General features: G+C 38.7%; 1 protein-coding gene across 2 annotated transcripts in view; it reads left to right on the top strand.

Moving 5' to 3' along the window:
- Positions 1–26,503, top strand: part of LOC139465114 (homeobox protein dve-1-like) — a 48,819-nt gene that overhangs the window by 14,342 nt on the left and 7,974 nt on the right. For both annotated transcript variants that reach the window (XM_071246836.1, XM_071246892.1), the window contains one exon: positions 25,181–25,390. In XM_071246836.1, coding sequence (XP_071102937.1) covers positions 25,181–25,390 — 210 coding nt within the window. The remainder of the gene's footprint in view (positions 1–25,180; positions 25,391–26,503) is intronic.

Below are 26,503 nucleotides of genomic sequence, written 5' to 3' on the forward strand. Positions count from 1 at the left end.
GTCAGCCATAATCCATGAACACATAGCAACACAAGAAGATTTTTAGATGATCTGATTTCATATTACCAAACTCTGTCGACTGTCGAATGTTCAATGTTGTTGTGGAACTGGTCCCCCCATTCCCCCTCTTCCCCCCCGTAGTTGGGTCCATGTTTTTCCTGCATCTGTCATACTCTGATGGATTACTGAGGATTTGTGAGACCTAATCCTTTCATCCCAAACGTATACAGGCTATGTAAGATGGTTATAGCCATGGGATTAGACTTTGGTGACCTGTTTGTGTTTAGCTAATGGATTAGGAGCAGAATATATTAATTCCCTGTGAGATTAGGATGGGACTCCATTAATTCAGGTCAGGGATTAGACAGGCATTTATCAGGAAGGTCTGACACGTTGCAAATAACCACACAGATCTCTGGTGTTGTTGAGTTTCACTGGGAAGGATTTGGGACTGAAAAAAATTATGTATAGGAAATGTTTGGACAATCTGTCATAAGTAGTATGAATTTCAAAGTGTGAAGTAGTTGTAATCTTGTGACAGAATTGCAAAAATTAAAATTCCCTTGGGGATTACAAACATTGTCATGTTGGAACAATTTGATTTCTTTCCTCTTCATCATTGCAGATCAAATTACAGAGTCAGTATGCTCCCAATTACCTTTTAGCTTGGAAAAAAATCCTCATTTGGGGATATGGCAACCTATAATATTCATGTATCGGGAGTTTCATATTAAACAGGGACAAGTCATTATTTGCCTCATCACACACAGAAACAATGGTTACATATAAATTTTTCATGTTAAGAAATCGTAATGCTGGCATTAAAGCATGGACTTGACTTACAGAATATATTAAGTATCTGTCCTGTATCCAAACAGAAAAGAAGATTATTTGAATTAATTGTGCAAAATCTGAACAATGGTTGTGATATATCTACATCTTCATGCAATGATGAAACAAATAAATATGTAAATAAATGTAAAGAAACTATTTTTTCTAATTTTTCTTAAACCTGTTTCCATAGAAACACTTCACAAAGATCTATGTCTGTCTAGAAAAGTTTGCAAGTTTGGTAAAGTTTGCAAGTTGCTTGTCTGCAAGGAGACGGCCCAAGATCACAAGATATTACGACACATGCGGGGTGATTTTCTTCTCTTGGTGAAAGAATTTGTTTTTGGAAAGAAATAATCCTACAAAGTCTGAGGCAAATCTTCCCTGTCGAGTAATTATCTGGGTTTTGTCATTCACATCAATATCTGCGAGTAAGCCTGACGGGAAGATAGCAGAGGAATTTATCTGCAGTACTGGACGTCTTGCTACCATTATTTGGGGAATAAAAGACTGGGTATTAAGCTGACATTGAGGAAACGTTGGGATGCTAAATTGGGATTTAAGTGTGTGGAGCAATCATGCCAGGGGATTAATTCTAGGAGGATTAGCCGGCATACCCTAAATGTGTTTGCTTATCGCTCGTCCCTCTGTGTACCTTTAATCTCCCGATTTTAAAGCCCCATTTGCCTAATGCTATTCTGCTGTCAGTCGGAATGACGCGGCAAGCCACTCCAAACGTCCGTCTACAGAATTGCCGGGGATTTGTTTTTTATTAAGCTTGCTCAACAAAAATTGCTGATAAGCCTCTTCCTTCAATGGTCCTATTTTGGAGAGATAGAAATCCCATTTTATCAGGGATTGATTCTCCGAGCTGTTTGTCTCTGGGCCTCTCCTTCGCTGGCAGCTCGCCGCTAAATCCCCCATTTAACATTCAAATTACTCTTCAGCAGAGAAAGTCATGCATGGGACAAGTCTTCATGGCTCAAGTAATCGGTAATCTCCTATGATTGGATTTAACCAAATCGACTTGGTCTCTCAGCCCCGCATTCTATCAGGCTTTGTCACAGGAAAGCCGAGTATTTTCTATATTTGAAACGATGGAATATGTTGGGGCTGTAATCCTCGGAATATCCCATAGTGATGTGACAGCCTGATTGCAACTGAGAGCTTACGGGACCTCCAACTTGGAAACTTACTTTTTTTTATACTCTTTGCAACATGCCATAGATGTTTTTAACAGTATTGTAATACATGTAACAGTGATTAGAGGAGTTGTCTGACCACAGTCTGGTCACTACTAGCCTAACTATGTCAGTGAGAGACTCACTCACTCACTCACTCACTCACTCACTCACTACTCACTCACTACTCACTCACTCTCACTCACTCACTCACTCACTACTCACTCACTCACTCAATCACTCACTCACCATAATCCATGGTATTGTCTCAGTCAGGGCCTCTGTAGGATCTGCATATACGTAGGTAATGAGTGCCACCCATCCTAGTGAATTCCATGGCATTTGTAATTGCAAACCAGGTGCCATGTTTCACCTTGGGAATGTGGAGAATGTTTGTTACTTTTTGTTGTTGGTGTTGTGGCTGATTTTGTCCTGGCTTTAATCATGTAAAAAATGTCTTTCTATTAAATCAAAAATTAAATATATTATGTAACAAATGTTTCATCTCACACCTTTTCTTGACCTGCTGTCCAATAGAGGAATTTGAGAGACAGGGGTGTATTGTCTGTGTCACAAAGTTGCCAGTCTGTTTTGAGATTAGCTATTATTATTAATGGGGTAAAAGTCAAAAGTCCTGCTGTGGAGTTAAAGTGTGCAATTGAAAGCAGGGTGATTCTGAACTGTGATTCTCTCTGTTATGGCCAGTGGGAACCAATACAAAAACTAGTCCTGTTCGTGGAAGCAGGACACTCAAAGCAATCAGGGGACATCCCACACAGGTACGATCATCAGGTGTGGCAACAGTTGGAAACAATCCACCCGTATTGAAGCCTCTGTATCACAGTGTTAAGAGGCAGAATGATGGCACTTAACATTTGCTTCAAGCGGTTTGCAATCCCAGGACAGGACTATTAGGACTGAGAGGGATCAGGATCCCACCTAGACCCGACCCCATACTGAGTTGTGAAATGAGCTAACTCCATCAGCTTAGCTCCCCAGTCTGTCAGAAAGGCATTAGCCTTATTATCGCAGCAGGACGGTACCCTCTCAGTATAACACAGCATTCAGGACACATCCATCTGCTTAAGGGAAGCTTTGCAAAATAATCAAAAAGAGCTGATATTTGTACAATTAAATATTTCAGATGGGTTGGCTGTGTTTTTTGTCTTCAGAAAGTTGTCCATGCAGGTTTAGTGTTATAATGAGGCAGCTTGGAAACAGGTTGATTCAGGTGTATAGCCCCACTGTTAAATGGCATGAAATGAGGATATGACTTCATGAGGGCTTTTCTTTTTCTTTATCTATCCCATTGAGGAATTTCTTTAACTCAACTGCTGGGTTTGAATAAAAGTAACGAAAAATCAAAATGGCAGAGTAGGAACATAATGAGATTCAGTCGGGGCCTGCTGTTTGGGAGATAAAGACTCCCCTGATCCCTAGTGTTTGATAAAGATGACCAAATATTGCAGGGGCCCTGGGATAATAGTCTTACTCCAGGGTACCTCGGCAAATCTGTATTATTTTTCAAAATTTTAACTTTTAATATCACCAAGATGAACGGTTTTCGTATTTTCATGCAGAGAGGAAAATTGAAAACGATTAAGACAGGATATTAAAGGCGGGAATGGCGGGCGTAGCATCGACAATGGTGACAGGTCGCAGTCGGGGATTCAGCTTAAAGTTATTTACTTATATACTTGATTTAAATTGTAGATAACATGATTTCTAATTACAGGACACATTTCTGAAGAAAAAAAGATTGATCATATTAGCTGTATGAGAATGTACTTGCTGGCATGGGAACGAAGGTGTTCTTGGTCCTGATGTAATCATGTGTTTAGTAATCTCCAAGCTGGATTTTGGCCACAAAGATTATCAGCCTGTGGTACAGCTTTTGTCGATATTGTTTCATAAGAGTGAGTTAATATTTAACGTCAAATCGGCAATATTTCAGCCATATCATGACGATTTCATAAAAATACTGATATACATTAATGGAACTTGATTAAAAATTGTGTTTTCGTTGTTTTGCAATGTGTTTGCTACTTACTTTACAGTTGGACAGAAATTGTCTATGGATTGACATCCATTTTCTTTGGCTAAACAATCACAAGGTCAAAGTTAATGATCAAAGACAGACTTCCGTTGAAAAGAACTCTCTATTCAAAGTATCTTGAATTGAGTAGTCAGACTTTTGGCTTGTGTTTGGATTGTCTCTAAACCCCCCAAAATTTAAAGAAGTATGGTGTTTACCCGTATTGAGAATAACAGTGGCCAGTGAAATACAAGCTCTGAGCCCAGGCATTGCACTTGCAGGAAGGGCAGAAAATGATGACATTTTGGTGGACTCACACAATAAAATTAATTAGTGAGTGAGTGAGTTAGTTTGGTTTTACATCACTTTAAGCAATATTCCAGCAATATCCAGAATTGGCTTCACACATTATACCCATGTGGGGAATTGAACGCTTGAACCACTAGGCTAATCTATCGCCCCGGAGGTTTTTCAAATTGTTGTGGTATGTTAACATTGTTCCTATGTTATGCTTGTATGAAAACTATTCCTGAATTCCAGAATGTTTAATTTTTGGACTGATATGTAAGGAAGTTAATATGTTTTTTGTTTCTATTTCATATAATAGAAGCTCAAAGTTGGTGCTAATGTTTTGATTTCCATGGAAACATTCCTTGTTTATGTAGGTTCACGTCTGCGCAGTGTATGGATACACGTATGCTCCAGTGGCATGACGTGATTCGTTACAGTGTGAGATACACGGGGACGTCTCGGTCTGTAATGAACATGCCAAGTTGTCATAGGAAAGTTTAAAGAACTTTTTTTTTGACATTATGCAATATTGTTGATGTATATAGGTTGAGTTTAATCAGGATATCAGCATGGGTTAGAGATACTGAGAAATGATTAGTTTGATAAGCCTCGAGTCTGAGGAAGCGGTTTATGGCTGGGATTTACCATGGCTTTGCATCTGGGGCCTGCCAGGGCTGATTATCTCTAATACAGGAGGAATCTTCCTCGGGGAACGCACTCACGTACCCTCCACAGCCTAATCCGTTACACATGAGTCTCGGCAGCAGCACGGTTATCTGTCCGTCAGTCTTGCAAGATGAGAGGGGATTGTAGATTAATCGGCCTGGGCCCGCTTCCATCTTAATGCCACTGCATCTGCCTTATCTCCTCGCAGTACAGCTTTTCCTGTCTCCATCTAATCCGCTCCAGATTTAATTTTCACCAGTTATCCTACGTAAAGTAGCTCTCTGCCCTAATCCCCCCATCTGTCTTATTTTCAACCCATTTTCTTGACAAAGAAGATTATTGCGGATCTGTTGTCACTTTTGTGACTGGAGGCTAATCGAGGGGCTACACTTTCCCCAGGAACTGGCAGATACGCCATGGCTATAAACTGTCCGACCGAGAGAGTGGAGTTAATACCCTACCACTCTAGCTGGAATATCACCCCTATCTACCGTGCCTCCATTGCTTGGCTAACAATTCACCATAAGTTGGGGATCTGTGGAGCTCATCAGATTAAGTCTACTCAGATACATATGTTGTGTCTTTCTTTCTGTGAGTCAAGTTTAACAAATAGCTATGGGTTTTTCATGTTGGTGATATTGGGAAGTAAGGTTGACTGTATTTGGTTGGTATGAAATGTCAGTTAATAAATAGTTTCAGTGATTATTGATCAAATGGTAGTGGTAGTTATGTAAGGAGTGGAGTGGGATAACAGTAGGTATACCACAAGTAATAGTGGTAGTGGTAGTTATGTAAGGATTGGGTTAACAGTAGGTGTACAAGTAATATATAGTAGTATTATGGTGGTAGTTATGGAAGGAGTGGGTTAACAGTAGATATACAACAAGTAATAGTGGTAGTGATAGTTATGTAAGGATTGGTTTGACAGTAGGTATACCACAAGTATTAGTGGTAGTTGTAGTTATGTAAGGAGTGGGTTAACAGTAGATATACCACAAGTAATAGTGGTAGTGATAGTTATGTAAGGATTGGTTTAACAGTAGGTACACCACAAGTAATAGTGGTAGTGGTAGTGATAGTTATGTAAGGATTGGTTTAACAGTAGGTATACCACAAGTAATAGTGGTAGTGATAGTTATGTAAGGATTGGTTTAACAGTAGGTATACCACTTGTAATAGTGGTAGTGATAGTTATGTAAGGATTGGTTTAACAGTAGGTATACCACAAGTAATAGTGGTAGTGGTAGTCATGTACTTAACTATGGTAGAGCCACATATGTCTTTGTTGATAGTGAATTTAGCACATGCTGTAATAGCTGATTCACATTGAACAGTACTGAATGTGTAACATTGGGCTAGATTCATCTACCACTTTGTTGCTAGTGGATTTACCACAAAGGATGATTAGAGAATTCACCATATTGGAAAATAGTGCATGTTTCACACATTGGTTAATATTGGTTAATAGTTACTAATAATCACATTGGTTAATAGAGATTTTACCACATTTGGTACTACTAGCACACATTGTTGTAACTAAGTTACTCTGTAAACACTTCTACATGGGTGCTTTTCTTCAAGATGCTTCATTAGGTTCATAGTCTGCTTTCCTGACTGATAATACTTTCTTACAACTACTTAATATAAGAATATCTTATGCCTCTTGGCTGTTGAGTGATGAGTATTATATATCATGCTCTATAAGCCTATTAATATATAGGTAGGTTATCTGGTCGATCCATTGCTGTCTAACTCTAAGATTCAGGTGAGATGGAGTGCCATTGGTGGTGCGGTAATGAGGACTCCAATATGTACCACTTCCTTACTGTCAGTTATATTCTTTTATGATGCCAGTTCAGTCATATTTTCTTTATTTTTGTGGATTTTATATGTCAGTATGTGACAAAATATAATAAAAAAATAGTTTCCTATTAATGTGCTTGAAATAAATGTGTTAGGAAAATATGAACATAAATATGTTTCATGATATTTTTTCAATAATCAGAATATATGTGCATTTTACTTTGCATTACATCATGCCATTGAGTCCTTTCGCAGCAACTCATTTGGAAGAGGCATTGGGTTCTGTGCTAGTCATAAGGGACCCACCTTACAGAAGTAAATTTAGTTTGTTTGTTTGTTTATATGTTGTTTAACGCCGCACTCAGCAATATTCAAGCTATATGAAGGCATTTGGGCAAGCAATTGGGACATACATCAACCATGTCAGCGAGCCTGAGCATCGATTCTGTTAGTCGCCTTTTATGGCAAGCATGGGTTGCTGAAGACCTATACTACCCTTGAACTTCATGGGGAAGTAAGTTTAGTACTTGGTTGGATGAGTGAGTGAGTGACCAAAATGTTGCAGGTCTTAGATGTCATCCATTTTTATGAAACCCAGCAATGGGTATAGTGCTGAAAACCAAGAATCACAATCAGGACAATCTGGGTTCATACCTGCAATCACAGGATTCTGGTATACCTAAGGGGGGCAACTCTGCATAGTGAATTGTGGTGCTTTAGACAGTGCCCTTGACATGGCTATCTGTGGGTTCCTGTCCCAATGTTGGTTAGTACTCACACAACCAACCACCAACTTCCCTACTACAGGACCAACTGTTTTGAAGACAGCCATGAGGCTATTGACCTATGTGTGGAAGAACCCTACATCTTTCATTGTTGCAAGCAAGGCTAATGTAAAACACATCTCCACATTGTCTAAATAAACCACCCACCAACCATCCCTACTACAGGACCAACTGTTTTGAAGACAGCCATGAGGCTATTGACTTATGTGTGGAAGAACCCTACATCTTTCATTGTTGCAATCAGGGCTAACATAAAACACATCTCCACATTGTCTAAATAAACCACCCACCAACCAACCCTACTACAGGACCAACTGTTTTGAAGACAGCCATGAGGCTATTGACTTATGTGTGGAAGAACCCTACATCTTTCATTGTTGCAATCAGGGCTAATGTAAAACACATCTCCACATTGTCTAAATAACCACCCACCAACCAACCCTACTACAGGACCAACTGTTTTGAAGACAGCCATGAGGTTATTGACCTGTGTGTGGAAGAACCCTACATCTTTCATTGTTGCAAGCAAGGCTAATGTAAAAGACATCACACATTATCTAAATAAATGGAGCAAACGTCACTCGACCGATGTTCATTTAGATTGTTTCCGAGACCGGCATCATGACCAGGTTGTAACTGACACCTGCACCGATTGCTGTGTTAGACCCTCGCAGACTGATATAAATGCAGAAGTTGTGGATAAGTACAGGGATTTGAAAGAATCACCCATAACCTTTGGAATATTTGCCAACATGGGAGCTTAACGACCATTGTCGTTGGTAATCCCATCACTGGGAGGATTGCCTCTGTGATAGGCTTGGTGTGTCTTATCTCCTCGGACCGACTTACTCTGGGAATAGTATAATAACACCAGCCCATGCGTACATCCTCCACCTTCAACCGCCAATCACACCCAAAAATATTTGGTTCAGTGATAAATTATCATTCTCAAATCAACCATTAAGAAATATATTTTGAACATTTAAAAATAAAGAATGTTAGAGATTTAGTCTCACTAAAACAGGTCAACATATGAGTATATCTACTGTTAGTTTACAACAAAAAATATTGGATCAAGGTTTCCCCATCAGAGATGTTTGGTGTTGTAGATTGAAACAGCTGATTTAACAGCTGCATCACCACAGAAGCTGATCCTTATAGTGCCAAAGTCTACAGGTAACACAGGTTTAAAATTAATTTTAGTGCCAAAGGCTACAGGTAACATAGGTTCTAAATTAATTTTAGTCCCAGAGTCTGCAGGTAACATAGGTTCTAAATTAATTTTAGTCCCAGAGTCTGCAGGTAACATAGGTTCTAAATTAATTTTAGTGCTAAAGTCTACAGGTAACATAGGTTCTAAATTAATTTTAGTGCCAAAGTCTACAGGTAACATAGGTTCTAAATTAATTTTAGTGCCAATGTCTACAGGTAACATAGGTTCTAAATTAATTTTAGTGCCAAAGTCTACAGGTAACATAGGTTCTAAGTTAATTTTAGTCCCAGAGTCTGCAGGTAACATAGGTTCTAAATTAATTTTAGTCCCAGAGTCTGCAGGTAACATAGGTTCTAAATTAATTTTAGTGCTAAAGTCTACAGGTAACATAGGTTCTAAATTAATTTTAGTGCCAAAGTCTACAGGTAACATAGGTTCTAAATTAATTTTAGTGCCAATGTCTACAGGTAACATAGGTTCTAAATTAATTTTAGTGCCAAAGTCTACAGGTAACATAGGTTCTAAATTAATTTTAGTGCCAAAGTCTACAGGTAACATAGGTTCTAAATTAATTTTAGTGCCAATGTCTACAGGTAACATAGGTTCTAAATTAATTTTAGTGCCAAAGTCTACAGGTAACATAGGTTCTAAATTAATTTTAGTGCCAAAGTCTACAGGTAACATAGGTTCTAAATTAATTTTGGTGCCAAAGTCTACAGGTAACATAGCACAATATTGACAAAAAATGGATATGTTTATGTCCAAATTGATTGTCCTTTTGTTGATACCGATGTGTGACACATGTCCTGCTTCAAAGTCGCATGTCGGTTGCATGTCGGTGTCATTAACAAGACATGAGGGTAAGCCTTGTGATGTCCCCTGCAGCAGGCTTCAGCTGATACATGCTGCAGCAGCAAGTTTTAGCCACAAACTGCAAACCAAATTGTAATTCCTCTTCTTACTGATATTTAGTAAACCATTTATCTATGAGTTGTTTTCCTCTTGAAAAAAATGAAATGGATGCTATTAAGTGTAGTAGAGTTTGTGAAGTTGACTGAATGGAACAAACATGGAATACGGTATTGGTAATAGATCATGCATACAGCTTTATTCTCCAGGTGGAAAGTGTCTCTTGTAATTCATTGATCCACTTAAATGCGACTCCTCCCACCTACTTATCAACCAATACTGGCCCATTTTGGAAATATTGTTTGTATAGACAGCGGCGACAAAACGTCAAGATATGCCAATACGGATAACTGGTTCATTTTAGGTCTTACAATAAGATTTGAATTAACCTTTATGTGCTTACATCATTATTGAGCATATTCAATTTCTCAATGAAAAACACCAGTTTTGGACTGTCGGTAGTTAGCCATTTCAGGACAATGGGTAAGAATGGTCTTTTAAAAAATACCTTCTGTATTTCATACGTAAAACAATTATATCATGTGTATATGGTCCAGAAGTCTGTAAAATAACATGAAACTGTGTACATATCCCTGTGTAAGGGTTTTCAGGCGCTTAAGAAATATTCATAGTTTTTCTCTAATCACAAGAACAACTGTAAAACATATCACTCCGTTGTAAAAGATTACTTTATCTTAAAAACAGGCTATCATCTGAATATTTACAATGTCTGTGTGACGCCACACCCCCTGCTATAGCGCAAGTAATCGTGATAAACACGACCATCTGAAAACGTATGATGTCAGCAAACCTATGATCCCACAATGCTAATTATCTAGCAACCTAGTGTATATCAATTTTCTAATGGGAAACATGTATCTAGTATATTCTTGTGTATATTCACTGTATTTCTTGTGCAACCTTAACCGAGAGAGCACAAGAAACTTCCTTCAGCAAGGACTGACTGCAGGTGCTAAGACAAATGCAAGTATTTGGGTCTCTAGACATTTACTTCTTTACAGGAATGGTTCAAGCTGAGCGTTTGATGTACAAAGCAAGTATCCTTTACATTATTCATTGATGACATTGTGTTGGTCGATGTTTTCCTTCCTTGATGTGTCAGATGCAACTGTGTAAACAATAACGTAAGTTTGTGTGATACTGAAATGTTGAAACCACACCTCACTAAATAATGACACATTATATCCCTGACGTTTAACTGTCTTTTAATATTTAATTGATTATTTTGAAGGATGAAATGAACTTATAAGTATCCTGAGTATTACCATTTTTATTAAATCATTTGTTTTAATCAATTACTTATGGGTTTAATCTGCCTGTGTAGAATATCTAGTACCCAGCGAGACCATAAAATATTTATGTCAATGCCTGCTCTTCTGCTTTATAGATAGATATTACATCAGGTTATTCACTCATATGTGATCCATTTATACATCTTTAATATCATTAAATATACTACTCATACTATTTTTTTCTTATGACTGTAGTTATGTCATGGCAGACAAGTTTACTATAGTAATATGAAAGAATCGCGTGTTCTTTAACTTATTTTGAGAGGTATATTTAACATATCAAAACAACAAATTCCAGATGAATGTATTTATTATGTATAATTACAATATGTATGCTCTTTCTTAATAAGGTAAGACTTATGCTTTTGGAGTTTTTTATTTGACATATCAATATTTCTTCAAAGAATATATAGTTTCTCCCCAAAGTTTCAGATGGGTTAATGTTCTTTGACGTTGAGTGATATTTGTTCTGATCTGGTTATGATATGGAAGAATGTCCTGTCAATAGTTTATAAAACAATGAAAATATCCTAATGCCATCCATCTGCCTCTTGAAGGGGCGGTCGGGTAGCCTAGTGGTTAAAGCATTCGCTCGTCACGCCGAAGACCCGGGTTCGATTCCCGACATGGGTATAATGTGTGAAGCCCATTTCTGGTGTCCCCCGCATGGATATTGCTGGAATATTGCTAAAAGCGGCATAATACCATAATCACTCACTCACTGTCTCTTGAAAAATCACTTTCCATTGTGGACCAGGTGGTCCAGGGTGTTTTCATGAATACTAGTACATACTGATGTTTTTTCTCTGATTTCAAGTAATTAGAGTTTTGATTATCATATTTTCCCTGTAGATGAGATATTACTATAAATAAGAACTACAGCGTAAAGCCAAATATATCAATCTGTAATATGTTGCTTATAGATCATTTCATCCGTAGAATATACTGAGGTTTTTTTCAATGTACGAGCGAAGTGAATTTGAATTTGAATTAATACAATATTAGAGTGCATTTTTATGTTTGTAGTAACTAATAAAAGCTTTATTCTTTTCAAATAAATATGTCATGTCTAATTCAAAACATCAGATAATCATGAAATATACAAGAGCGAATGACTGTTATTCACCGGATCTGCAGTATTTATTTGATTTATTTTTCAATAAACCTTTATACTGTAAAAATCAGAAGATTCACACAAAAGGTACATATGTTCCTTGTCAAACGATGTTGATATGTCTTCGTGACAAAGTGAACACATTGGATACACAAGATTCCAGATCTATTGGTGGTGAAGTCCTAAATAATTATTAATACAAGATGCTCTTAGAATTAAATGCAGAGTTTTTCCGAAGTTGTTTGAAGTAGTCCGAGTGGGCATGGCTAAGGCCGGAGGTGGAGCATAGTGGATTTGTTATGTTCATTCAGGAAATGTGAGAATAAAAGTGTCCATTTCCTTCAACAATAAGACTCATATTGATAATGATAAATTCATATTGATGTATATTTTGGGATAGTAAATAGCATGCAAACATCCGAAATATGTTCATGTTGGAGAATATGAATCGTTTTCATCTTATCATCCTTCCAACTTCCGTTCAAGGAATAAATGTATTATATCACATACATTGTCAAAGGGAAACCACTCTCACTCTCAAGAGATTAATAGGTTTAAGACCTTGTAGAATGTTAATAGAAGGGATAATTCCATGAAAATATAATGTTTACTATACTATGTCTAATGTATCCATTCTTGCAAATGCATGAAATTTAGTACTTTGAAAGACAGGTCAACAAACTGTCTGAAAACATCCCAATCAACATCAATTTTATCACTAGAAGTGTTGTAAGGTCATAGAATAAGGCCTTATACTTTTGTTGGTTGGCAAAATGTGAAGCCTAAAATTCAATGTAGGTGGTCGATAAAAATAAAAATAATTTTTGATTTATAGATTAGTACTGCTTAGGCTGATGAATGAAAAACAAAGTTGACACTTGTAACCACGGAAGTATGATTGAAAAATGATATGGAAAGCTCATTATTTTTCACCATTTCTTAGGGACAGCGGTGATAAAGTCAGTTGTTTTTTCTTTGCAGCTAACTGTAACACAGTTGAACAAACATACTCTGTGAGAAGTTATTTTATTTATTTTTTCATTTCACAGGGTTTTTTGTTGGTTGGTCTGGTAAACCAACTAAAATAAACAAGGCCTAATGTCAGGAAGTTCCAATGGGCTCAAGGATGTTACATGGAAGTTACTTCAGCGTTTTGATTAGACCATGTGATCATTTGATTGACTGGTGACAGTCTGACTGCATGTATGAATTATTCATTGAAGATCCCAGTTATGAAATTGAATTACAATGGAAATTAGAGAATCACTTTCTTTTGATTCACGAATAAGTGTACTTCCATTAAAATGTTTAATATCATTGTCTAATCCAGTGGCATGGTAGTGATAATGTCAATGGATATGAAGTTGTAATTCTTTCAAATTATGAGACTTTTTGATAGCCTATGATGGAAACATTTTATTTAAAGGGAGACTGAGCCTAGGCTACTTGGCAGTCCCAGCCAATTAGGTTCAGTCCCTAAACACCACTTTCTGCTTGTAAGCATTTTATGATGCATATCAATTCAGCAGCTAATGATTCTCTAATAACATGGAGACAGTGTGTGAGTTTCATGCATGGCATTAATCACAATGTCTAGGACTGGCCAAACATTGATGCCACACTGTGGAGTGCAGTCCCCCTTAAGAAACCTCTGAGCAGGTGTCTACAACAGGGGTAGTATGTTGGTTACATGAATATACATGCTTCTGGCAGGATATGCTCACCCTTTCTCAAACCCCTGATGACAATTTCATCGTGATTAATAAATACATGCTCATGATATTGTTGGAATCATACAATACACTAATAGAATAATATTTTCAACAGAGATTTCATATTATTATGGAAATGTTCATTTGCTTTTATTTCTATCTTCCGCTCTGCATCATTAAGAGTTAGAAACCATGTTTTCCATCGTTTACTTTTTTGTTAAATCAATTGTGAATCAATTTGTATGTTGATGGAATAAGTCAATATATATCCAACTCATTAGGACATGCAGTATCATGTGGTGTGATAGAAGTATACATCCCGCTCACTAGGACATACTATATCATGTGTTGATGGTGTGATATAAGTATATATCCTACCCACTAAAACATGCAGTATCATGTGTTGATGGTATGTTATAAGTACCATATATCCTGCTCACTAGGACATGCAGTATTAAATGTATGAATTGATATGTGGATATCTCCTCAGACATTCTGCAGTACCATGATATGTTAATGATATATAGATATACGTATACCTCTGATCTACATGATCTACTTGGACACATATTTAACGAAGGCCAGTATTTTTAACCTGATAGAGCAGGACATGCTTAATCTTTCAGCGAACAACTGGAGTCAGCACTGATTTTCAGTGATTCATTCAGATAATTTTCATCACTATTTGCCTTTTACGCCTAGTTGAATCTGTTTCAACAGATAACATGGATAATGGAGACTGATTATTCTCTGGCGTTGGCGTTTTGAATTAAGGTACCAGTATATGGCCATTTGAGTAGAAAACAATTTTGACAATTTCATTAACCAGTTGCCTCAAGTTGATTCTCAAAAAGTTGGAGGCAGAACTGGAAAATCATTTGATGAGATCTTAGCGTGCCATATAGTCTATGAGTATAACCTTGGAAAGGTATTTTGTAAAGATTATCGTTGCTAGAATGATTTGTTAGGTAACACCATTGATGAGCCGCTTGGTAGGATTCTCTGAGTAAGCTTCTGTCTGCACGCAGTAGAGTCTTCTGTACACACCATCACACATTCCCGACACACCATCACACATTCCTCCACACATTATCACACATTCCCGACACACCATCACACATTCCTCCACACACTATCACACATTACCTACACACCAACACACATTCCTCCACACACCATCACACACCCCTACACACCATCACACATTCTCTACACACCATCACACATTCCTCCACACACCATCACACACTCCTCCACACCATCACACATTCCTCCACACACCATCACACATTCCTCCACACACCATCACACACCCCTCCACACCATCACACATTCCTCCACACACCATCACACACCCCTCCACACCATCACACATTCCTCCACACACCATCACACATTCCTCCACACCATCACACATTCCTCCACACACCATCACACATTCTTCCACAAACCATCACACACACCTACACACCATCACACATTCCTCCACACCATCACATATTCCTCCACACACCATCACACATTCCTCCACACCATCACACACACCTACACACCATCACATATTCCTCCACACACTATCACACATTCCTCCACACACTATCACACATTCCTCCACACACCATCACACATTCCTCCACACACTATCACACATTCCTGACACATCATCACACATTCCTCCACACACCATCACCTATTCCCTACACACCATCACACATTCCTCCACACCATCACACATTCCTCCACACACCATCACACATTCCTCCACACACCATCACACACCCCTACACACCATCACACATTCCTCCACACACCATCACACATTCTTCCACACCATCACACATTCCTCCACACACACCATCTCACCATCTTCCACACACCATCACACACCCCTACACACCATCACACATTCCTCCACACACTATCACACATTCCCGACACACCATCACACATTCCTCCACACACCATCACACATTCCTCCACACCATCACACACCCCTACACACCATCACATATTCCTCCACACCATCACACATTCCTCCACACACCATCACACATTCCTCCACACACCATCACACACCCCTACACACCATCACACACCCCTACACACCATCACACATTCCTCCACACACCATCACACACCCCTACACACCATCACACATTCCTCCACACGCCATCACACCCCTACACACCATCACACATTCTCTACACACCATCACACACCCCTACACACCATCACACACCCCTACACACCATCACACATTCTCTACACACCATCACACATTCCTCCACACACCATCACACACACCCATGTACATGTATATGACTGAGACTTGAGTACGCTGTTTGAAGGATTGATTCAGGTTTTCTAGTGATACTATTGAAACAATTCATGATGCACTATCAGTGTGTTACCTGGTAGAGACTACACTGGTGGTGCTAACAATGGGTTAATTTGGACCATTATGACACGTCATGGACAGGGCAGATGACAAACTGTCACCATTACCAGTGTAAAAAATCTGTAATAAAGGAGAATTCCTCTGTTGTTGTCTGCAATATGTGCCCAGGAGTTAAAATGTAATTATGGTGAATTATTGGAACCATATGTTGCAGGTACTTTGTAGAGGTATTGACTGGTTATTGGATCAAAGAATGCCCTGGGCTTTATGGTGTATGATCAATGTGGGAAATAATCACCAACCTCATTGTTGATTCCTAACTTACTTTTGACAGTTGTATCCTGTGGAAAAAACACACACTAACCACTGTGCCCTGCAAATCCATCTCAAGAACACAGCTTATACATCCTATGTGAAACAGTTGGTACAAAGTTAACGTTGTACAGGGATTACAATGGATATTTTCCTTTTAGCTGAAACATGGAGCATGGATCATAATTTTGGTGTGTTTATGGGAGAAACCATCAGATTTTAACAAACTTTTGGTCACTAAAATTTGCAGATTCGTGGACTCTCATCCCTGTTTATAATTGGGTTTTTTCTTATTTGTTTTGATAATTTAAACAAATAATTGGAAAGGAAATACAGAAAGAAATCAGTTGTGAGACTAACACTTGACATAAAAAGTGGAGTAAATCTTGGCATTGATTGTCTTCTTGTGTTGTATGTGGCAGCTTGCGAAGCTGTGGCAATGCTCCATACATCATAAGGAATATCATATCTATATATCAGATTATAATGTAATAAAGATTGTCCAATTTGTGAGGACGTCACAGACGGCCAGCACTGGTACCTGAGCTTGCCAGCAAAGCTGTATGGCGTGCAGCAGGTGGATTATTCTCATTGACAAGCCTAGCTGATCAATCGCAGTCGAATTTTAACTTAATGCCACCGAAGAGGTTTACTGTTGCTTCTTTGAAAGAAGATTTCTCAAGCCAATGGAATCATGAGCATTTGTGACGGAATTCCTGCTGAGTGCTATCCCATCTCCCAGCTGGAAGGAGAGATTTAAGATCAAATCTGCACCTAGGTTGTACTTTTATCTAGGTGAATGTTATAGATGTACACCGATGTCTACCTGGACAGCTCGGCAGCTCTATCACATGCATGCTGCTTTAGGTGTGAAGGTGCTGTGATTGAACACTGAGGGGACAGCTTGGTGATGCTTCCACTTTCACACTACCTTATGCCATTGTACTTGTTTGGAGATTCTGTTATTGGACATTGAGAAGAACGGCTCTATCACCAATACACAACACTACACTAAATGATTGTAGAGTGAAGATACTGTGATTGAACAGTGAAAAGAACAACTCTACCGCAAGAACCACACTACGTGATCATTGTGTGAAGATACTGTGAAAAGAGCAGCTCCACCAAACTCAACACTACATGGGCGTAGTGTGAAGATACTGTGATTGAACATTGAGAAGAATAGGTCTACCGCAAACATCACACTACACGGTCGTAGTGTGAAGATACTGTGATTGAACATTGAGAAGAATAGGTCTACCACAAACATCACACTACATGGTCGTAGTGTGAAGATACTGTGATTGAACATTGAATAGGACAACTCTAAAACAAACAGCACACAGCTCTCTGTCATGATCATTGTGTGAAGATTATACTGTGACTGAACATTCTTTGAGACAGCTCTGCCACAAACACCCCACGGCTGTGTGTCATGATCATAGTGAGAAGATGGACTGTCTGATGTACAGCTATGATAAACTCTACTCCACTATCCGGTTCCCACACCCCTGCTACTTGCCATCCGACACAGACTCAGGTATATTGCCCATGTGTCTGTCCACTTCTAGAAACTGTTGTTTTCTGTTTTGTATAGAAAAGTTCACCATAATTGTAAGTCTGCTGTAGGAAAATAGATGATCCTTGTCACTTGTACGCTTGATTGTGTGTCATTTTCAAAGTTCATTCATTTATTTTTCTCATTATGATTGCGATATATTCTTGGGTCAACCAAAAGACTAAATGTATGATCTGCCCTGTCTATGTTTGGCCCTGACTGAACATCCCATGGGATGTTTCATACCCAGAGATATCTCACACAGAGGCAAGAAGCTTTTCGTATCAGCATGACTTCTGAAGATGATATACCGTATTCAACGTAATAAGCGCCCAGGGCGCTCTCAAAATTAGAAATAGGGGGCGCTTATTAGAATATTATTTTGAGTTGAAAGATCGTAAATTTCGTGGTTTATGCTAATAGCCTGAAGTGTTTACATACGACAGTTATATTTTTCAAGAATTTAATTGCCCATAATTAAGGGTAATATAACACACGAGTGCGTATTATACACGAATAAATAAGTCCTGTGTACATTGATCAATTGGAAGGGGTGCTGAATGGGATTGTTCGCTAGCCAATAAATTAGCAAATATCGCCGTGGGCACTTATTAGAGCCGTGCTGCTGTTGCAGTAGTGTTGCGATTATACTGAAATAGCAATTTTATACTATCATTGTATGGCTACAGCTATTGCACTAGTATTGCGATAGTTAAAACCCCTATTGTGATACTACATGGAAATATAACGACAGGTATTGCACTAGTATTGCAGTAGTCTAAAACAGTATTCCGATGCTATCATAATATAGGTACAGTTTTTGCAATAGCAACGTGATAGCTTCATGTAACTGTACCCTTGCGCAACATGGATTTCCATGTACAGTAAACTACGGTTATATCGAACTCGAGGGACCACCAATTTTAGTTCGTAATAACCGTAGTTCGTTATAAACATACATACAGCATGTATACAACAAATGGTCGGGACTAAAAAATAAGTTTGTTATATCGGTCAGTTTGTTATAAGTGTGTACATTATAAACGTAGTTTACTGTATAGGACATCAGCCTAACACTTCTGAACAGTCCTACATTAAGCAAATTACTCAGGGTAGTGTCAGGGAGTAAGGGGCGTTCTCTTATTTGTCAACTTTTTCTGATACAAACAAGGTGTTTCTGGGATCAAAAGGAAGAGAAAAGTAAGTGATAAAATGAACGTTAACTTGTTATTTTGACTGCATTGATACCTTGATCAATCGTTACAGTGTGTAACAGTACAGGTCCCAATGCTGGTCATAAGAGGTGACTACCCATGAAGATCCAGAGTAGAATAGGTCTTCAGCAACCCATGCTTGACGAAAAAAGGTGACTGTGCTTGACGTAAGAGGCGACTAACGGTATCGGGTGGTCAGGCCTGCTGACTTGGTTGATGCATGTCATCGTATCCCAGTTGTGTGGATTGATGCTCATGATATCAATCACTGGATTGTCTGGTCCAGACTCGATTATTTACAGACAGCCGTCATATAGCTGGAATATTGCTGAGTGAGATGTTAAACAACAAACAAACATAAGAGGCGACTAAATGGATCAGGTAATCAGACTTAGTACCTGAAATACTGCTGAGTGGTGCATTAAACAACAAAATCAATACTTTTACATTTCAATCATCGATATGCGTCTACATTAAGACAACGAGATATATGGGAGAAGTTCAAACAGTTCGATTTTCTTATTTTTTTCAAACCATAACACGTATTAAGAAATGTAGAATGAGTTTGAATAAGCCTGTAAATCTTAGCTTTAGATATCAAATAGAGATAGCACATGCTTTTATCCTTGCCTCTAGCATGCTATGCAATAGGTCACAAAAGTCAGAAAAAACATTCATCTTCGACAGTCAGAGTATTACAATGTAGAAACGTGTAGGTTTGGTAGGTACAACTGTTTGAATTTGAATGTTAAAGAAACCTAAGTCAGTTGGGTTGTCGTATTTGTTGTCTCCCTCCATACATGCCTGGATGGGAATTCTAGCCACATTTCACCATTCAGACCTTAACCTGGAGAATGTGAATCTAAATGTTAAAGCTAGGCCAATAATGCTGCAACATGACTACGAGTCCTACATGGAAGGGGTGGATCCCCACGACTAAGTCCTTGCCGATCTTCATCGTCACCTATGTTTTCAGCAAATATACTTTGTCAGCGAACGTGCAGTCTCTTCATTTATCTTTGATTTAGGCTAATGCACATGCAAGAATTCCCAAGGGGAAAGTGTCACTACGTTTTCTTACTATATTCTGACAAGAATGCAGGGCTTTCGTTTAAAGGACATGAAAGATTGCAAGACCAAGTTAGGAACGTAGAGCTTCGTCCCTCTTTGATAGATAGACTAATCTCCCCTAACCGTGGTGTATCTAAAATAAATATTTGTTTTGCAATGGTTTTGGAAAGTTTTTGAAGCTGGTGAAATGAGAAATAGATCCCCGGAATTAAGGTGGATAAGACCCTGCAAATTTGGAGGCTTCTGAGGATAAAATGTAATAATTGTGGAATTAGTGGAGGGCTTTGTCGTACGCCTCATTACTGACGGTCTTAGCCGGGATTACCTCGCTATTTCAAATATCAACGATAACCGCCACTGATTCAAATCCTATTACCTTACAAAGAGCCTACTCTGGCATTTTCTATAAAAAACTGTTCTAAACTTCAGTTCAGGATTTTTTTCTCCACTCATTTATCAGAATGAGAAATTGCTGTGCGACAACTTTTCTTATGATGTGTTATTTTCTCCTAATCCTAATGTTATCTATTTCTCATTATTATTATGCAGCCACAACTAGGATTAACACAATGAGTAGAACTGCTGACGTAAGTCTGGCGTAGGCACCGCTGATTATAGTACTGGCGGGATAGGACAGGAAGAGGGCCATGTAGGAAGACGGCTGTAGAAGGACCACAAGTGTCTTGCTCTTCTTAGATTGAAATACATTCTACATATCGTCATAGTCATAATCATAATCATATATTTGCATGATATTATTGTAAGGGGAGAACAAGTATTAAACCTCTTAAAAATGAGCCTGCTCATGGTGTTTTAGAGTAAAAAATACCTGGGATAAAACACTAATTAATGAAAGTATGAATATTTCATTTGTTCGGTGTGAATTTTTGTGTTTTTGAATTTTGGGAAAGAATCAAGTTTTATTCTGAATTATTAAGTTATTTATTTTTCAGTGTCTATTCAGCCCTGAAAGTATACAATTTGGCTCAATGTGTTTTGGGGTAATGACATTGGTCTGTCCTGGAGTTGATGTGTAGATTCAGAATTGTTGGACTCAAGGAGGTTATGATTAGTTCTTAATGACACAGGATGTTAATTGTTTCTTCAATAGGATTTCTATTGTATATGTGAACTGTTGCAGACCAGGAAGCAAACATTGTTTGATGTGATCAAAATACGAAACACATACTGTGTTTGAAGTTACTGCACTTACAGGTCAGACATTTGTTGGATGAAATGGCATATGTGATAAGTTAATTTACAATTAGGTCAGACTAATTTATGTTTGTATTGATGATCTTACCCTAAGTAGTTATTAAATAATAAATTAAAACATTTAAGACACTGTTTGTAATTGAAAAAGTGTTTTTTTAAACATATTTTCATTTGATTTTCAGCATTTTATTTGAAGAAATTGACATCAAATGTACTCAAATAATTTTATATTGGTATTATGACGAGATAAATCGGTAAAATAAGAATGTAAATTGTTCAGGTCATTAAAGCTCTCACGGCTTCTGTGGTACCTATTCGAAAGAGTGTGTCACAAGCCATGCTGCTACTGTCAAACCCATTCAACAGGCATATAGCATGATGGTTGTTTTGTTCATAGACAAATTGCAACAAAGATGGAACATGTTTCATTTTAAACAAAAAAGATTCTGGCGTGTTTCTACAGACGCAAAGCAAGCGTTTAATGCTTAAGAGACACAGGTAACAACTGTGGACAGACAAATTAACACAGGGAATGCAAGCAGCAGATTACGGTGTTTGTCATTCATTAGCATTAACTGAGGACGTGCCCTGTTTGATGCAGGGTCAGTTGAATGATTGTATACAGCCAGGTCGGTGCTGAACGTGCTCCGCGGGCAGACTCCTGACGAGACACTCTTTGTTGTGGCTTGATCCACAGGTAATGAAGGGTAAACTCTCCTTTAACAGTTAGATTGATCAGCATAGCTTGTACTCCGGCCTTTGTTGTTGCCGATGACGCTTCCTCTTGCAGTAAAATGGAGAAATTTCATTTTGTTTCATTTTGCAGTTCCTTAGACTAGATGTATACTTTGATGACTGATATAGTTGAGTGCAGGTGTGTGTCAAGCAGTATTGTGGTGTTGGTCAATGTGTAGGATATGTCATTATGGAGAGGTAGATTACCGGGGAACGACAGGCTAGAAATGTATCCTCCTGTCTGCTTGTCGCCATTTTACAGACACTTTGGATACAAAACTGGAAATACTTTTGGTCAGTACATGTTTTGTTTCTTAAATATTGCTTTTGATATTTTTTATATATATATTTTTTTAAATATTTTGTTTTTTTGGAACTATGTCAGTCGGCAACTTTAGTCACTGGTCTGAAGCCCGAGTCTTGTAAAATTATGTTCGGTCTAGTAAGATCAACAAATAAAATACCATCTGATAACACTAAAATGTACTGAAGAGGAGTCAGTTTCGTACTAGGAGACTAAATTGTTGGCAGGGACTACTACATGTGATAAGACATGTTTATGGCCCCGATTTGAATAAGTATATTGGAAGATTTGAAAGTTGTGATCATCAATATTACAGACATATCACGTCTACATCATGTCTACATCACAGCCATATCACATCTACATACTACTACTACTACTACTACTACTACTACTACTACTACTACTACTGACCCATGAAGATCTGGGGTAGAATAGGTCTTCAGCAACCCATGCTTGCGGTAATAGGCGACTTTGCTTGTTGTAAGAGGTGACTAACAGGAATAGGTGGTCATGCTCGCTTTCTTGGTTGATGCTTGTCATCGTATCCCAATTACGTGGATCGATGCTCATGTCAGTCACTGGATTGTCTAGTCCAGGCTCGATTATTTACAGACCGTCACATAGCTGGAATATTGCTGAGTGTGGCATTAAACAACGAACAAATAAACTACTACTACTACTACTACTACTACTACTACTACTACTACTTCTACTACTAGCGCCTTAAAGCCAGCATTAGTTCAGACTAATACAAGCTACCACACAAACAAGCACACACACATGTCACTACATAAGTACAATAATCTTGAAGGCGACATTAAGCATAATTTCACCTCCCATATGGTCAAGGTGACAGAAATGCTGTTCAGAATTTTATTTGACTCATTCACTTCCCTCACAGCCTGCCATGCTATAGCATGATTCACATGGTATCAGCTAGACCAGATAGAAAAATGTTTATCACAGTTAATCTTTCATTTTCTCAGCTTGTAGAATTTATAACATACGTATTTCACACATAAAGGTGATGTCTCAATGACGTCTTTTTGCTCTTCCTTGAACTTTACTGAGATACAATGTGTAAACATGAAGTAGGAGATGTAGGATTATTTGTGACTTGGTACTGGACTGATGCCATGGACATCGACGGAGAAACAGGGGAGTAATTAGATGACTGATTGGCACAAAACTGTCCATGTAGAGTGTGTTGTGAGTGTATGTAGAGTGTGTAGTCAGAGTCTGTATGTAGAGTGTGTAGTGAGTCTGTATGTAGAGTGTGTAGTGAGTCTGTTTTGATTTCGTATAAATATTCTAAAATGATTTGTATAATTTTTGTGTTTGGATATCCATGTCAGTGGTTCTGTATGCTGTTTGGTGGATCTACTTGTAAGGTGTCAGGGTATGACTACCACACACAATCACCATAATTGTGGCACAGTATGATACATGAAGTCACACATAAAGGTGATGTCTCAATGACGTCTTTTTGCTCTTCCTTGAACTTTACTGAGATATGAAGTCATCATTTCAAACTTTCATGATCCTTGCTCAAACTGCTGGTATTGTTTTGGCAGATTTAGCATTTTCTTCCATGACAGGCAGGAAGGTGATTCTAGTCTGAGCAGATAGCAGGCCGAGCTAATTGCTAATCTTCATTATTATTACTTTTTAAAAATTGATATAGCATTGCGACACGTGTAGGTGTATCATGATTCATAGTGTCAGGTGTAAATGTATCTATACATCGGTGAATTGGGACTACTTTGTCCAAAAAACAAGACACAAGAAAAAATATTGGTTTTTGGTACAGTAAACTACGATTATAACAAACTCAAAGGGACCACTAAATTTAGTTTGTTATAACCGTAGTTCGTTATAAGCATATTTACAGCATCTATACAGCAAATGGAACGGACAAAAAAACAACAGTTTGTTATATCCATCAGTTCGTTATAAGCGTGTTCATTATAAACGTAGTTTATTGTATGTCCAAGGTACAGTTCCTGACTTACAATGTTGAAGTGTATTAGTCACTGCCCAAGCCTCGCAATATAACTTCCATTTATACTGTTTCATTTTTAGCTTTTGACCATTTCTGTCGGACAATGCATTGAAGTTGGCATCTGCATCAGAGCAGCATCCTACCATGTATACTTAGAGAATAACCTGTTAGCAACAGAGAATTGATCATTATCTGTCCCGGGTGAAATAATTACGTAAGTTCCAAGCAATTGAGAGGATCTTCGACGTTAATTTACGAGACACAAATAATCCATAATTGTGAGTTGCATACAGTGGGTTATGCTTCCTATCACCCGTAGCCCTTCATGGAGGGGAGTGTACAAGTGGAGATGATAGAAAGATCAAGCAAGATCTCTGGCAATGTGAACATTGACTATTTGACAGAACTGTTGCTTCTCATCAACACAGAAATGATCTTCCATGTGTCTTGTTATGTCTGCTAAGTCAGAACCTGTAGAGTCCGCTTTGCTCTATGTTAGAGTAATTTTTTTGCAGGGTCCGGAAAGTCACTACCAATTCACTGTCTAGTGGAACAGATATCAGGTGTGCCGTCTTTTACCGGGGTGACAAGTTCCACATGCACCGGGAGTCAGGTTGAGTTGGATAGCTATGCCATCCTGCCCTGCTCAACACTGCTGGGCGATCTGGTCCGCACCGCACTACTCAAGCTTGGCTACTCTGCTACAGATGCCATGAATGCAAAAGGTATGTACACCATATCACACACTGAACCATCCACACCTGTCTCTTGTTCAAGATCACCTACATGTCACCTTACTCCTACCCCACCCAACACACTACCACCCAGAATCACACCCAATACCACACACTCAACCCCTAATCACACCCCACCCCACCACACCCCACACACTACCACCCCTATTCCCATTCCCTCTCCATACCCTGCCACCCAACACCATACACTCGACTCCTAATCCCCCCCCACACTGCCACCCCTAATCCCACTCCACACCAAAAACTGCCACCCCTAATCCCACCCCAAACCATACATTGCCACCCCTAATCCCACCCCACAGCAAACACTATCACCCCTAATGCTACCCCACACCACACACTCCACCCCGAATCCCACCACACACCACACATTGCCACCCCTAATCCCACCCCACACCACACATTGCCACCCCTTTATACCACCCCATCCCACCACACACACTGCCACCCCACACCACAGATACTGCCACCCCTAATCCCACCCCACAAACACACCATACTCTGCCTGCCCTAAATCAACCTCACACTATTCTCTATCCCACCCCATACCAGTCTCCACCTAACCCACAATTGTTTCTTTCCCCAACCCATACCACACGCTCTACTCCCATCCCAAACCTGCCTCACCCCCAAAACCCTCCGTCCCTACCCCACCATTCTCCACAATACACGTGAACCTATGATCTGTAACAATCCTGCCATTTTTTAAAATATAATGTAAGCTTGAAGTGATTAAACATTGATATTTAGTGCTAATCAGCATCATGAACATGTCAGATTTTTGCAATAACAATCAAATGTTCTTGAGGATGTTCAGAACCCTGAGTAACCACAGACCACTATCGCAGGGTAGACTTGGCACAACACTGTATACCTGGTCTGTCTCACAGTCCCTGAACCATATTATTTTCCCTTCCACCCAGCCCTTACTGTATTGATATAGCCCTAAATGAAGAAGCAACCCTAGACTTTGCACAGGTTTGGAATCTCCCATCTCACTGGGGCTCCTTTTCAATTTATATGTAGTTGCTTGTTTCTATCAAAATAAAATATTTTTGGAGCCTAAGTTTAGTCTACCATATA

Source organism: Haliotis cracherodii, unplaced genomic scaffold, assembly GCF_022045235.1.
Source record: "Haliotis cracherodii isolate W230 unplaced genomic scaffold, xgHalCrac1.p SCAF_1, whole genome shotgun sequence".
In the NCBI taxonomy this organism is placed as follows: Eukaryota; Metazoa; Mollusca; class Gastropoda; order Lepetellida; family Haliotidae; genus Haliotis; species Haliotis cracherodii.